Genomic DNA, 17,127 nt, shown 5'->3' with positions numbered 1-17,127 from the left:
ACAGTTGAGGCCAGTTCATTGGCTATATTTAAGAGGGAGTTAGATATGGCCCTTGTGGCTAGGGGGATCAGAGGGTATGGAGGGAAGGCTGGTGCAGGGTTCTGAGTTGGATGATCAGCCATGATCATAATAAATGGCGGTGCAGGCTCGAAGGGCCAAATGGCCTACTCCTGCACCTATTTTCTATGTTTTCTAATTTCCTCCCAGTTATTTGAAATCATGAGGGATAAAATATTATAGAAACTTTTACAGGGCTAGAGACAGACAAATTACCAGGGTTCAGTAGCCTGCATCTTTAAGGAAGTGGCTGTAGTCACAATAGACCCATTCGTTGAATTTATTCAAAACCTCCTAAATTCCAGGAACGAACCAGAAGACTGAAAAATAGCCAACATGAGTCCCCTGTTCAAAGCCAGTTAGTATTTATTGCATGTATTGTTGACAAGATACTAGTCAATAACTATTCATTTAGGGAAGTGGAGTCAACCTGTTTTTATGAAAGGTAAATCATGTTTGACAAATTTGCTTGAATTCTTTGAAGGTGTGACAGGCAGACTGACTGCATAATCAGAGCCAAGGCTCTAGAAAGTGCATTATTCAATAATAAATTAAGGGAATGAATTAAATCCAACCAAAAATTAGTTTGGTAACTATAAAAGATTTCTGACAGCCTTCAGGAAGAGTAAAAGTGGGAAGACTTGAAGCACTATTTTCCAATTCTTTGTGCTTATTAATATTTTCCTGGAGGACCAGAAACCACAAAGATAATCCTTCATTTAAAAAGAACTAAGGGTGGACAATTAAAATATTAACTCTGCTCAATCTGCTGAGTTTTTTTTTCAGCATTTAAAATTTTTTATTACAGAATATTTAGTAGACTGTTAGTAATGTATTGAGATTATTAAAGGATGGAATAAATTAGCCCTCAAAGGCTAATTATGTGGCAGCATTAATTTATTAATGGAAGATCATGAATAAATGTGATGAAGTAACAAAGTTGATGAGCTTTGTGTATTTGATATCTATATTATGTTAGTAAAGTGTCTTACAAGGTTCAAATGAAGAGTAACCCATGCGAACTTAAAGAAATTGACAAGTTGAATCCATATATTGCTCAAGCTAAGGGAAAGAGCAAATGAGTTTTAAAGCTGTTTGTTGTAAGGTTGTAGAAGCAGTACAGTTGGTAAAGAAGGCTGCAGGAAGGTATCAGTTATGTGGTATGTGATAAACCTAAAACAAAATTTAATCCAGTAATGTTGGATGGACATGATTGACAGAAGGATGTTTCTGCACTGTATGAATGAGTGAATGGTGAGGTAATACCTTTGGGAAGAAAAGCAAGTCAAGGACATATGGAATACATGGTAGGATTCTATGTGCAGATGAAAGGATGGATCTTGGAATGCAATGCATTAAATCACTTACGGTAGCAAGATAAACAAATGTTATTATGCTTAAGGTAAGCTTTCATTTATTAGCCGATACAAAGATTCGAAAATCAATTTGACCACAGCAGAACTGCATAAAATACCACTGATGCCACAGCTAGAGTACAATTACCAGTATAAGATTACAGGAAGGATACGAAGGCAGTACAGCGCATAATGCCAAAGTAGTTCAGTTATAGATCACTGGTTTGCTGGGCTGGGGGAAGCTGAAGCAAGACTGAAGACCTCAGTATGCCAAACAAAATGACCTATTTCCAATAGCATAATCTGGTAACATACACCCAGAGACCACTTTATTAAGAACATCTGTACACCTGCTCTGCACCAAGTATCTAACCAGCCAATCATATGGCAACAACTGAATACACAAGAATATGGAGACATTGTCAAGAGGTTCAGGCCAAACATTAGAATGGAGAAGAAATGTGATCTAAATGTCTTGGACTGTGGAATGATTGTTGATGCCAAACATGGTGGTTTGAGTATCTCAGATACTGCTGATCTCCTACATTTTTCACGCATAACAGTCTGTAGAGTTTACAGGGAATGGTGCAAAAAACATTCAGTGAGTGGCAGTTCTTGTTAATGAGAGGTCAAAGGAGAATGGCCAAACTGGTTCAAGCTCATAGGAAAGCGACAGTAACTCAACCATCTATCACAACAGTGGTGTGCAGAGGAACATCTCTGAATGCCTAACACATTGACCCTTGAAATGGACAGGCTACTGCAGCAGAAGACCATGAATATACACGCAGTGGCCACTTTATTAGGTACAGGAGGTACTAATAAAGTGGCCACTAAGCGTAGCCTTGATATGTTGAAGAAAGACTGAAGGGACATTACAAATTGTGGTTGTAGCCTGGAACTCAAGAACTGAAACGTGTGGTGGCAGAAACATTTGCTATATTCAGAAACCACCTGAAGTGTTGCAACCCCCAGTCTAAAGATTGAGAACGAGGAAGTGGAATCAATCTGAATAACTCTCACTTTGGCCAGTATGGCCCTCCTTCCTGACTGTAAATTTCTATGCATGACATATTCGTGAAGATCATGAGGTCCTCTGATTTATTTTCAGTTGAAGTATACCTGGTGTGGTCATTGGATCCTGAACAAAGTATGTGTCCAAGTGGGTGCCAGGCCAGGCTCCAGATCATCCCTTCATGAGCCATCTCCATTCCTCCAACCTCCTTCTCCACACTGTAATCAAATAAATCCATTAACAAAATCTGATCAGTTAAGGTGCAATGTGGAACATTAACGAGAACAGCATAAAAATACAGGTCGTCATCAAGTTTTGCAAACATGGACTGAAGAGATACTGAAGAGATATTGGCCATGGGAGCAGAACTTGTTTTCTTGTGGGTTTGTGTGGTATTGATTACAGTGTATTCAGATGCAGGCTAGAAAAATTATATATGGGCCTACTTTTAACTGAACAAGTCAAAAGGGCAGAAAAAGAGCAGAGGACATTTATTTTGATTATTATTTTGAATTTTACTTACCCAACATGCCAGAAGAGCAAAGAGCCATCAGATCCCCCACTGGCAAACAACCCCTCATGCACTGGATGCCAAGCCACAGCTATAAGCAAACAGAAGTCAGGAATTAAAAGAGGATACAGGGTTAAATCACCTTACAATATGTTTCTGTTAATTATACTATGAGACTTTTAGGGAAATTTTTACTCTCTTTTCTGTAAAAAGACAAGTAAATGTGATAAAAAAAAAAACTTTTTAAATTTATGTTGGATTAGGGGCCAAATTGTTGTTTTTATGTTTTTCCGAGTAGTTTTTGCTTCTTTATATTTGTACAATCACCCATTTGTCTTTAACCTTTTAGTATCTTGTACTGTATTTCTGTAGCAGCAGACACAAATTGCTGGAGGAAATCAACAAGTCGGGCTTCTTCTCCCTTCCTTTCCAGTCGTGATGAAGGGCCTAAGCCCGAAACCTAGATTCCCTCCACAGATGCTATGAGGCTTGCTGAGTTCCTCCAACATTTTGAGGGTGTTGCTCAAGTTTTCCAGCATCTACAGAATATATACTCTCAGTGGCCACTTCATCAGGTATACCTCAATACCTGCTTGTTAATGCAAATATCTAATCAACCATTCACAAGGCAGCAACTCAATACATAAACACATGCAGACATGGTCAAAAGGTTCAGCTGTTGTTCACACCAAACATCAGAATGAGGAAGAAATGTGATCTAACTGACTCTGACCGTGGAATGATTGTTGGTGTCAGATAGGGTGGTTTGAGCATCTCAGAAACTACTGGGATTTTCACACACAACAGTCTCTAGAATTTACAGAGAATACTGTGAAAAACAAAAAAATATCCAGAGTGACAGTTTTGTGGTCAAAAACACCCTGTTATGAAAAAAGTCAAAGGAGGATGGCTAGACTGATTCAAACTGACAGGAAGATGACAGAAACTCAAATAACCATGTGTTACAAGTGGCGTGCAGAAAAGCGTCTCTGAATGTATAACGCGTTGAACCTACAGCAGCAGAGTATCACGAACATACACTTAGTGGCCACTTTGTCAAGTAAAGGGAGTACTTAATAAAGTGACACTGACTGTACTTCTGTAGTTTATTTGTCTGCAAAGCTGAAGTGTGAATGCTCACAACTTTCTCGTTACTTTTCAGCCTTGCTTGCAGGTACAGGCTGACTCTGACTGACCTGTACTATGATGAACATGTAACAAAACAGCTGTAACCGTAAGATTTTCACCTCATTTCGGATTTCTGAAGAAACTTCTGGACAACATTATTTTCAAATTTTTTAAAATCAAATCAGTGTATAAAATAAGCAGTTTATTTCACTGCACAACAGCCAATAAAAAAATTATAAATATTATGTTGCTTTTTGGTATGGCATTTGCTCTTTAAAATGCAAGCCTTAAAACTGAGAAAGACAAATTCATCCTAATGATTTGTTAAAATATAAATTGGATCAATGCTAATACTTAACAGGAAAGTAATGTTAAAGCATGAAAACTGTTTCATTTTTGCTCAATTTCCTCTGAAATAAAATAGGGTGATATCAATCAAGAAAATCAAATTGCATGGATTAATTGCATGACCAATGGTGTCACAATGGTTGTTGTGACACATCTAGTTTGGTAGTGGTAGTACTGTGGGTAGTGCTTGTAGCTCTCGCTCACAGCTTCCATCGCTGGCTAGCAGTCTTGCGAAAAGAAGAGCTGAAATGCAAGTCTCTCCCTGCCAGTACACAATCTCTCCAACAGCAAGCTTCATGTAGCTTCTCCTCACTGGCGACACACAGAAACTGAACTCCTTTTGGACTCAGGCTGAACTAAAGATGGGTGGAAGTGGTCTGTCGTCTGCACATGTAGGACAGAGGTCTACCATTGCGTGAACCAGATCCCTGACTAGGGTAAGCAGTCCCCCTGCCTTGTGGGCAGTCTCAGGAGCGTCAAAGGCTACGGGAGTAAACCTAGACAGAAAATCAAGAGTGGAGCTCCTAAGGCGGCTGGACATCACTGAACATCCTTCAGACAGCTCCTGCAGCCAAGCTGGTGCCAAACGTATTGCTTCGCTTTCCTTTGGACTACACATCTGAGGCCAAGAAGGGGAACTTGACAACTGGGCATACCAGGATCTTCATTCCTTCCGCTCAGGCTTGTACCCCGGAGAGGTCAACTCGACACTGGACTGACCCATAGCTCATCCCCATTGTCCTTCAAGACAGATGGATGCTACCAATGAAGTTACAAATATGTTTCGAAGAGAAGCTCATATTTAATGTCTGTTTTTACCTTTAATTATCTCCTTCCATATTAACACCATTCATAATAAAGACAGCCTAGAAATACTAAGCAGGTATATTTATGGAAAAAGAAACAAAAGTTAACATTTCAGGCCACTGACCTTACTGCTGACCTGCATTTTCTTTCAGATTTCCATTTTGTTTTACTGTGAATTGCAAGTAACTCAGGGTGACCTTGAGTATTTTTGTATTATATTTACCAACAATATGCAGAATGAAAAATAAGTACAATCCTCAGTACGCTACAACAATAAATATGAACTTTCTTCCAGCATCTGCAAATGTAAGCATCTGTAAGTAAACGCATTAGCTTTAACTTGAACATAATGGTCAGATCACGTATTAGTTTCCATCATTATCATCAACCTTTCTGATACAATGTATTCAAGCGGATAGGTGTTTACGAATACTATAGTAACCTTGTCATAAATTCCAGTGCCCCGGAAATTTTTCCTATCTATCCCTTTCCTGAGCACAGGGCCCATTTACCAAGAGAAAGTTCAGATAGTAGTGCTTACACTGCAGATACCGGAGGAAGATTCAAATCTAGTGTAAAAATTTACAGAATTAGTCTTTACAAATTAACTGAGGACTGTACTTATTTTTCACTCTGCATATTGTTGATAAACAACAAATCAAAACAAGACTATTCTTAACATACAGGTTACTCTGTTGCATGTAATGACAAGCTGGACCTTGGGGATTTCTTGCAAGAACTTAAAAAATTAAAAGGGGATACCCAACTAACTGCAGTGATAGTTATTTTTGTGTTGGTTTATTTCATTGTAACATTAAAATCATTAAGCTGTACTGTTCAGAAAAACAGGAAGAAGCTACCACACCCCACCCCTCCCACTCCTAGTCCTGGTTGACTCTATAGGGTTGATTAGCATGGAATGCTTTTATTTGAAACACTGAAGCAAGTATTTGTCACTACTTAATCCTCTATGTGACGAGATGGAACTTAGTCTCCTTTAGCATAGTATCAAGGGCAGATAATTTTCTTCCATTCAAACTGTTGAGTTTGATAGCTGTGGACAAATAAAACAAATGAAAAAAAGACCAACCAAGACACCAATAGAATACAAAATGGATTTAACACTCCAAACTGGACACAAAATATGCTCCCAACCTCAATATCAATACGTTGGGTTCTGTGATATTGTTGAAACTCAGGGAAAAAATAAAACTTAAAACAGGTCTTCACTGACAAGGCATGGCAGAATAATGGCTGACTTATTGGACTAATATCCATGAATTTTCACCATTGGAGACACAAGTTTGAATCCTACTAAGGTGTGCTTCATTAATGGTAACTTTGAAACTACAGGACTGTTCCAAAAGCCATCTGGGAAGGAAACAGGACATCTTTATCCAGTTTGGCCTAGGATACAGCTCCATTCACATTCAAGTGAACTAGTAAATAAAAATAAAATCCTGTGAAAGCTATGAGAGAAACACAAATTTGGATAAACATGTTGATGTAGAGTATACATGCAGCAAAAAAGAGAGCTCCAAATTCCACCACCTTCAGTTTCTAGTAAAATTTCATTTCATTCCTTATGACGTAAAAACACATATTCATACATCCCATTGAGCCTACAATATTTATAGCATTTCCCCATTTTGAAAATTTAGGCTCAGTGTTGATATCACTTTTGCCTTCCAATTCCCACTGTTCTTCCTATTTGTTTAATAACTCCTTGTAACTTGATGTTTCCATCACCTTACAGGACACCATTATCCTCCTGCCACAAGCAGTACCTAGCCACCATCCTTAGTCCCTACTTCCTGATGCTCAACCTGTTTCTTTGCCACATTAACAAAGTGTTTTCCATCACATGAGATTTACAGTAGTGACAATCTCTTCCAAGGGACTCTGCCAAATATCTTACATATGGTCATATACATTCCAACCGTAGACAATCGTTATACCTGATTGGGTTTAATGAGCACATTCTGTTCTATGAAACACCATGTGTGGGTCTCTCATCAACTCAGTAGAAAGCTTAAGGGAGATAGGCATATGAATGAATATAATACAGGGAATAGAGAGATATGGGTTATGCAAATGCAGAAGAAATTTAGATTAGGCATTATGTTCAGCACACATATTATGAGAGTTTAGGATTTTGTCTGACTCTGGTAGTCTGTGTTCCTAACGTCCACAGATTTGGTAAAGACAACTATTACTGACCTGTAGCTTCCTTTTTGTGTCCTCGGAAGACTTGAAGCTCCTCCTTCAAGTTCCGAATGTCAAACATTTTACAGAGGTGATCACGCGATGCTGTGAGAAGCCAGTTACCATTCTGATTCCATTTAACTTCCATGACTGTGTTCTTGTGAGCATGACTGGGAAGAAACATCATAATCAGCGTATGAACTACATAAACACAATTACAGATCTAACACTGCAAAGCACAATGAATTTAATCATTATTTCAAACAGTTCAATGGTACAAATGTCAACATTTTTTTTCCACTTATGGATTGTGGAAATCAGAGGCAGGACTGGATTTTGCCCATCTCTAGGGTGGTAGTTAGGAATCAACTATATTTCCAGGGTTGGACTGGGTAAAAATATTAAGATTTGTTCCCGGAAGATAGTGAACCAGTTTAGGTTTTTCTAACAATGCAGCAATCTTCGTCCATACGGTGGAGGTACAGCACATAAGGAAGTCATTCTTTAAAGGAGCAATACTAAAATAATCTCACTATCCTACTTTTATCCAAAAACCTTGCAATGATCTTGGCTTCTATAAGCATCTAAATGTTTGGTACAAGTATCTCTGTCCCGACCAAATAATGCACCATCAGTAAAAACATGCCACACTTCAACAAACAGAAATTTTGCCTATTATCTAATCTCACTGCAATGTTTTTTAAATTGTGGCTTGCAACCACAAGAGAAAACAAAATTTCCCAACTTACTTAATGGAATTCTAAAATGTAAACAAAGTCTACTATTAAATCCCCTCCCTCAATTATTGTTTATGTTTTACTGGTCCAGCACCTTAACTCTCTCCCTATCCTAGTGAATACCATACTAGGGAATCTTGTGTCTGATGCCTTTAAACTGAGTGCTGAAAACTGCAAGATTACTTAAAATTAATCTTTGCCATCTATTAAGTCATTACTCCTGTACTGCAATTATCTGCACAACTACTTCATACAACACAAAATTCTTTTCCCAGTATCATGTACTTTTACCCACAGCCATGAATACATTACATTGTGTGTCAAGCTGCATATTACTATCCCAGGGATTGTACTACCTGCCCACAATCCTCCAATTCAAATTACATATTCACTGCATTCTTTGGCATACACCCTTTTTCATGGTCAGCAGTTAATTTCCTATAAAAGATGTAACAAAATCTGCAGTGTCTGCTGCTCTTTGTTTCAGACACACGATTGCCTACAGAGCCTCAACTGTCTATTCTTAGCTGACAGCTCCCAGAGCTCTGAACTCTCTTTATGTTTCAAACCTGGACCTGACTGCACAACAGGTACCATATGTTACTCCCAGTTCCTGCAGCAATTAATACCACAGTAAAGGCCAAAAATAATGCAAATGTTCCTAATTTGGAATACTCCTTATACTGGCACCCCAGGAAGAAATTGTATGAGTGACTAATAACATGCCTCAACTGTGATCAGAATCTAAATCATGACTTATTTGAAACTTTCTTCTTCAACTGAGAATTACTGTAACTCTAGTCCACCGCAACAGAACTAAACTATGGCTTTGCTCTCTGGACCATAATAGGCCAGAGCTTAACAATGCAGAATCCATTAAACAGAATCAGTATTTTCCTTCGTTTGTGTCTCAAATTTTGTGGCGGAGGATCCAGGAAATTAAAAGCTTGAAATTCCTCTTTAACTTCAATGAAAATACTTCCTCCCTGCTAGACTTCTAGCTGAGTTAATCTCATTAGTGGCCTAGACAGCAATACATTGTGAACAGCATTTGCATTGAAACCATCATGACTTACAGTGTTGCAAGACTTTGACCGTTCTTAGGATCCCAGAATTTGATTGGCTGTTGACTGTCTTTACTTCCAGATACAACCAATCCCTTGGTGGGATGCCAGTCTACACACTTCACATCAGCACCATGTCCTAGTGAGAGCACAAATACATTACAAGTATTACTCAAAGCAAACTACTTTACAATCTTCTCATTAAACTGCACTTGGAACTCAGTCAATCAATCCACATGATCAGAAAAGGGGAGGTACAGTAGCGTGTGGTGGTTAGTACATTGCTTTACAGTACAGGCACCCGGGTTCATTTCCTGCTGTGCCTGAAAACAGCATGTCCGTTCTTCCTGTGACCACATGGGTTTCCATCAGTCGGTAAGTTGATTATTATAAATTGCTCCGTGATTTGGCTAGGATTAAATCGGGGATTGGTGGGCGGTGTGGCTCAAAGTGCCAGAATGGTCTATTCCACATTGTATCTCAATCAACCAATAAATAAATAAGTTTGGCACTTACACTCAGTGGCCACTTTATTAGGTACACTTGCAATAGAAGTATCTAATCAGCCAATCATGTGGCAGCAACTCAATGAATAAAAGCATGGAGAACAGTCAAAAGGTTTAGTTATTCAGTCCAAATATCAGAATGAGGAATAAACGTGACCTAAGTGACCTTAACTGTGCAATGATTATTGGTGCCAGACGGGGCAGTTTGAGTACTTCTAAAACTGCTGATCTCCTGGGATTTTCACGCACAAGTCACCAGAGTTTATAGAGAATGGTGTGAAAAAGAAATATCATCCAGTGAGCAAAAATGCCTTATTAATGAGAGGTCAGAGCAGAATGGCCACACTGGTTCAAGCTACCACTAGGCAACAGTAACTCAAATAATCATCCGTTACAACAGTGACGTGCATTCAAGCATCGCTGAATGCACAACACATCAAACCTTGAAGTGGATGGGCTACAGCAGCATAAGATCAATTTGGCTTCACCTCCTGTGACCATAGAGTAATTGTCTTATTAACCCGACACAAAAAACTCATCCTTTGTACTTCTGAAACATGCTTTAATCCCAGCAATGGCCAGCCCAACTGCATAAACAATGTGTTCAACTAAGGCACAACACAATGCAGTCCATCTTTCTGCTAAGCTCTGCAAGTAACATTACCCTTCCTCTCCAGTCATATACAGCAAATTAAACCACAGCAAAGCAAAGACATGGTAACCTGGTTTAGAAAGTAACCCCTCTTTCATCTACAGTTGCAAAGTAAAGTTTGAGAATCTTTTGCTTTACTGCATTAATTACTCATAAACTGTGTTCTGATCTTCATTTAAGTCACAATAATGGACAAAGACAAACTGTCTATACTAACACACAAACAATTGTACTTTTCATGTCCTTATTTAACACATTGTTGAATCATTCACAGTCCATGCTAGGAAAAGTATGCGAGTCCTTGTATTTAATAACTGGTATAACTTCCATTAGCAGCAATAATCTCCACCAAACATTTCCTGTAGTTTCTCATCAGAATTGCACAACGGTGAGGAAGAATTTTACGCTATTCAAGCAGTTCATCAATACTTCTGGGATACCTTGCATGAACAGCCCTCTTCAGGACATGCCACAACATCTCAATTGGGTTAAGGTCTGGACTCTGACTTGGCCATTCCAAAACACAGATTTTCTTCTTTTTAAAGCATTCTGTTGATTTACTCTTGTGACTATGGAAGCTTTGTGACTGTTATGAAATCTATCCATACCATCCTTTGGCCATAACAGTCACACACTTATAGATACCGATTGCAACGTTTCAACTGTAAACCCAAAGACGGTCGGGTTTACCGTTGAAACATTGCAATCAGTTTCTGTAAGTATGTGACTGCTAAGGCCAAATGATAATATGGATAGATTTACTCTGGTGTTTCAGATCATTACCTTGTTGTATCATCCCACTTCTATCATCCAGCTTCAGGTGACGGCTGCTACCCTGACAGTCTCCTGTAAGATGCCTTGATACGATTTTGAATTCATTGTTCCCTCAACGATTGCAAGCTTCAGGCCCTGAAGCAGCAAAGCAGCCCCAAACCATGATGCTCCTTCCACCATACTTCACAGCTGGGATGAGGTTTTGGTGTTGGTGTGTAGTACCCTTTTCTCTTCCTAACATAACAATGTGCATTTCTGCCAAAAAACTAAACTTCTGTTTCAGCTGTCCACAGAACATAGTCCCAGAAGCATTGTAGAACATCCACGTGGTCTTTTGCAAACTTGAGACTTGCAGCAATGTTTTTTTTGGAGAGCAGTGGTTTCCTCCATGGTGTCCTTCCAGGAACACCATTCTTATTCAGTGCTTTTCTTTTAGTGGACACATAAATAGAGACTTCAGTAAGTTCTAGAAATTCCTGCAGGTCTTTTGCTGTTACCCTGGGGTTCTACTTCACCTCCTTCAGCATTGTATGTTGTGCAGGATACCCACTCCTAGGGAGAATAGCAGAAGTATTGAATTTCTTTCATTTGTAGGCAATTTCTCTTTCTGTGGACTGATGAACACTCAGATCTTTAGAAATGTTTTTGTAGCTTTTTCCAGCTTTATGCATCTCTACAATTCTTCTAACATTCTCAGAAAATTATTCTGATCAAGGCATGGTGCAAATAAACAGATCTTTCTTTAGAAGAGCACAGACTGTCAGTAACCTGACTTTGTGTCTTTTTAAAAAGGGCAAGGGACCTTTACAACTCACACCTCCAATCTCATCTCATTGATTGGAATACACTCTCCAAATATCTTTTATAGACGGCATTACCCCAGAGGTTCACATACTTTTTTGAACCTAGACTGCGATTCTTTAAATGATGTACTCAGTATTGACTAGAAGTACAATTGCTTGTGTTCAATTAGCTTAGGCAGATTGAGTTTGTCTATTATTGTGGCTTAAAAATCAGACCACATTTTATGAGCAATTAATGCAGAAAAGCAGGTAATCGCAAAGGGTCACGATTTTTTTCTTGCAACTGTATAACCATATCACAAACATCCAAATGAGTTCACTAAACTCACAGGAATTAGGTAACAGAGTTATTCACCAAATTCACTTAGAAATCAGAATGCACAAAGTTCTAACTCATCTAACCCATTGGTTATATAAAGTTGGAAGTAAAACAACAAAAAATGCAAACGCTCGATTTCAGTACAGTGGCTTGCAGGTGAAATCCATGGACACTACCTCATTATTGCACTATTTTCTGCACTTTTATTCTAATATTATTTGAGTAATTTATAGATTTGTATGTCTCACACTGTATTCCTGCTTCAAAACAATGCATTTTATATCATATGTCAGTGATAATAAATCTGATTCTTTAATCACATACTAAAACTTTGCTCCAAAATTGCACTTTCCTCTCCAACAACTCAAAATCTTTTTGATGTCCAATTTATCCAAGTTGATCAAAATTCATCCGGCTCTTCTTTTAGTACAGAACCTTTGCTATCCACTTGAGAGCTTCAGTAATAACATCTCATCTGAAAGGTGGCATCCCCAAAGTTAAGCACTCCCTCAATACTGCATTGGTGCTTTCTCGAGACACTGCCTCTTGAAGATGTTCTCAATGGTGGGGAGGGTTGTGCCTGTGATTTGGTCAAAGAAATTTGATTGAATTCCTGTTGATGGACTTGAACCTGGAACTTTCTACTTCAGAATCAGCTACACTGTTATGAACTGCTTTCCAAAATTTACAACTGCTGTTGTTAGAACAAAATTTACAAACTAAACATTTATTCATGATTTAGTGCAAATATGGATCATTTAATTCATAGCATACTTTATCCTAATACTGTTTTTGATAAGGAATGGAAGAAAGAATATCACAGGATGGAATTTATGGAGCTAATTCTGTACAATGACACATGGCAAATGGATAAACAACCAAAGTGCAAAAGTGCAGAGTAATGGCAGCGACATCCAGGACTTGCAACGCTACTTAGAAAGGCTCTATGTTATCGCATACTTGGTTCATGTTGTAAGCAATTTTACACTTTTCCCCAAGTTTAAACATTCTACAATCCCCAATGGTTTAATGATTTAGCTGGGCTTTACATGACTGAAATAATCCATGATGCAAGGCTACTAAGTATAACAAGAAATTAAGTTAGGCTTTGAAGAGTCGAGGAACAGTTCGAAGATAATGTGAACAACTTGTGGACATTTTAAAGCTTCTAATTCTGTTAATGTGGATTTATTTTTAGCAGTGTGCTGAATACAAGATAAGACATTTTCAGAAGCGATATTTTCTGTGACTAGGTGATACTAAATATTTTATGATGTAATTCTATGATTATGGAGTCAAAGATGGTATTGATTTATTTATTCACATACAAAACTGCACAATTATAGAGCACCAAGAATGTTACCAAAGGGCAATTTTCTTATTTTTTAATTCTCCCCTTCCTCTAGACTTCTCTATCACTATCTCAAGGCATAGGTGAGTTACAAAAATGAATTACAAATTCACAGACTTCACATATATCTTGATCATACCTCCTCCCAGTTTGCTTTAGCTCTGTCCAACCTGTTTTGATGAGACTTCTCTCATTAGTGCACTTAAAATATCTTCCTTTATTTTAACCATAGCTTTTCCATTACAGTTAACCTTACTCTCAACCAAACCTGAACCCATCCACATCTGCGATAGGGCTTTCATTGTCCTCGCATTCCACACCTCCAGGTTCCATATCCAAAAAAAAAAATCACCCTCATAATTTCTACCATCTTTAATGAGATACCAACTCCAGACAAGCTTTTTCTTACTCTCCCAGAGTTCCAAATGGACAAGCCTCTCTATAACTGTCCGATTCACTTCCGCTTCCCTTAATATGGCAGCCTGCGACTGCAAAGCACATCACCTCTCTTTTTTTCTAGCTTTTGGAAACCCAAGTATGCCTTACAGGTGAAGCAACAGTTTACTTGTACTTCTTCCAATCTACATTTAGTGCTCACTACATGTACCCCTCCAAACACCAATTGGGTAATGGTTTTGCAGAGCATTTCTGTTCAATCTGTAAAGGGACCCTGAGTCTCTAGTCCCATGTCACTTTAATTCTCCACTAAAACTCTGATTCTGTCCACGGCTTTTCCAATGAGGTTCAATGTGAACTCAAGAAACACCATTTTGTCTTCTATCCATATTGCTGCCCTCAGGACACAAAGCTGAAGTCACCAATGTCAAGTAATCTCCAGTTTGTGTCAGAATGGTATCATATAAATGAAAAGCAAAGGTTGAAGATTCTTAAAATCTGGAAACAATAAAAGCAGGGTCATCGATCAGCCTTCCTCTCTCTCCGCAGATAGTGCCTGACCAACCAGCAATTTCCAGCATTTTCTATTTTAATCAAATTCTGAGGTCATCAAGTTGCAAAGTGTTATTTCAATAATTGTTTTATTTTATTTAGAGACGCACTGCGGAACAGGTCCTTCCAGCCCAATGAGCCACACCGCAGCAACCCACCCATTTAACACAGCCTAATCACAGGACAATTTACAATCAAGAGAAAATCTGCAGATGTTGGAAATCCAAGCACCACACACAAGATGCTGGAGGAACTCAGCAGGCCAGGCAGCATCCACAGGAAAAAGTACAGTCGACATTTCAGGCCGAACTCCTTAGTGGAGGAGATCACGGACAGACACATCGGAATAGGCTCAATCAGCACTTTGGTGGTGCCCGAGGTCGCGAGAACCCACATTGGTAACGGTGGAGTCCGGGTTTAGAATATGCCCTGGATTGTTAAGAGCCGTTGAGGTCAGCAGGGATCACGGTCTGGAGAGGTCCGGGCCTGCTGGCATTAACAATTTACAATGACTAATTAACCCATTAACCAATACGGCTTTGGAATGTGGGTGGAAACCACAGTACCTGGTGGAAAACTACGTATTCATGGCGAGGACGTACAGTACCAACTCCTTACAGGACAACACCAGAACTGAATTCCAAGCTCCAAGCTGTCATAGCGTTGTGCTAACTGTTACGCCACTGGTGGCACCCCTCTCTACACAGATGCTGTCTGCCCTGCTGAATATTTCTAACATTCTTGATCATTTGCATTTTCCAGCAATTGCCATGTTCTGTATCCCTCAGTTACAACAATTGTTACTTCTCTTTTCTGTTTGATTCATCACTCGCTACTTATACACGCTCTGGATGTGTGGCCAATTGTGTTTGAAATGAAACTACTACTATATAGAAAGCTCGCCGATACAAAAGTAACAATCGCTGTTCCAGTTTTCCTCCCTCACTCTTGATAGCCTTCCCTTGTAAAACAAGCCAATAATGTTTTTGAAACTTCTCCAGCTTTTCTTCAAACATTCTATAAAAGCCAGACTGGTTGTGTCTCCAAATACCTGGGGCAAGGTTTTAATCAATTTGGCAGGGTGAGGGGAGCATTGGAGCACTAAAAAGGAAAAACAAGATGTATTAGTGATAGAAATTGCATGATATTAGGAGAATCTAATTTAGAAAGAATGTCCATGTCAACCTTATAGTGCATTCAAATAGATGAGGTACAGGCATTAATGGTTACAATGGAATGTTCTGATAACAGAAAACTGTCGTGGAAAAAAGGCAACACCGGGTACTAGCACAGTCCAGATGAAAGGTCTTAACCTGAAATATTGACTGTTCATCACTCCATAAATTCTGACCTGAACTTCTCCAAAGTTTTGTGTGGCTACTAAACATTTCCGAACAAGAAACCCCGTGCACAAAAGAGAATGGTATGAGTACTGCATTACACTACAAAATTATTTGTAATGGCTAGGGGAACAGAATTCCCATGGATAAAAGAAAGTGTTACTGGCAACAATACAAAAGCTGCAATTGTGTATCCATGATGGGGTTGACCACTGTGTAACAGCACCTAGGAATGCTTTAACTTGTCAAAACAAAACAAACTGAAATTCTGTCCCTCAGATTTACAGTCTGGACCTCATTTTCAAGATAGATGGGTGCAAGAATTTTGAGGTGGTGATATTGGAGTTATGTAGATCTGGGTAATAATGTTGCAAAGTGAAAAATTGATTCCATATTCCAGAAAACTTATTCCAGAATGTTCCCAGCCCAATGAAAAAAGGAGTTATCCTCAATCTCTGTTTTTTGGGAATAAGGCAATTCAAGTATTACAAATGTCAGAAGGGGAACATTCAGACAAAATGCTTTTTTCACAATGTTTAGATTAACTAGAGAAAAGGTTAGTGCAATCTAGAATAAAAATACTTAATTAGTGAAAGCCAGCTTTAGCTATCTGGCTGGGGTAAAATGGCAACAAAGATTGATAAGCAAACCCAAATGAGCAATGGGTACCCTTTAAAGAGGAAACAGTTTGGCTAAGTTCCCACAGGAGCCAGACACAAAGTTTTCTAGATAATGGAAGAGATTATAGAAAATATGATAGATTTCATATTGATGAATAGCTAAGAACCAGTATAAAAAGTTCTAAGTAAAAATGAAAAAGGAAATAAAAAGTATTAAAGATTGACACAGAATAGACTGATAGTTAATGTAAAATGGGATTTAATTTTTTTTGTTACGTGTATAAGTAGTAACTGAGAGGTAAAGGGAGGGATAGACAGTTAAGGACCAAAAATCAAATCTGTGGTTTAACTTAAAGATCATGATAGATGTACTAAATGAGTATATGCCATTTCTACTACTGTAGATACAGTTGTCAAAGCCAAAGTCAAGGGAAATTATTGAGATAATGAAAATGCAAAAATTGAAGAGCGAGGTACCAAAAAAGATGGCTGTACAAACAGCACATATGTCATCGGATCTGAATGCTAGGCAGTTGAGGGAAGGAAGAGTCAGAGTACTACAGCACAGAGACAGGCCCTTTGGCCCA

General features: G+C 38.6%; 1 protein-coding gene across 1 annotated transcript in view; it reads right to left on the bottom strand.

The window, feature by feature from the left end:
• The window catches only part of wdr33 (WD repeat domain 33), a 154,174-nt gene that overhangs the window by 46,914 nt on the left and 90,133 nt on the right, over window positions 1-17,127 (bottom strand). The window contains exons 8-11 of the mRNA XM_072255759.1: window positions 9,240-9,366; window positions 7,442-7,596; window positions 2,951-3,029; window positions 2,535-2,645 (exon numbers count right to left, since the gene is read on the bottom strand). Of these exons, the coding sequence (XP_072111860.1) occupies window positions 2,535-2,645; window positions 2,951-3,029; window positions 7,442-7,596; window positions 9,240-9,366 (472 nt within the window). The remainder of the gene's footprint in view (window positions 1-2,534; window positions 2,646-2,950; window positions 3,030-7,441; window positions 7,597-9,239; window positions 9,367-17,127) is intronic.

This window comes from Mobula birostris, chromosome 4, assembly GCF_030028105.1.
Source record: "Mobula birostris isolate sMobBir1 chromosome 4, sMobBir1.hap1, whole genome shotgun sequence".
NCBI classification, from domain to species: Eukaryota; Metazoa; Chordata; class Chondrichthyes; order Myliobatiformes; family Myliobatidae; genus Mobula; species Mobula birostris.
This window is presented reverse-complemented; position numbering and strand designations above follow the sequence as displayed.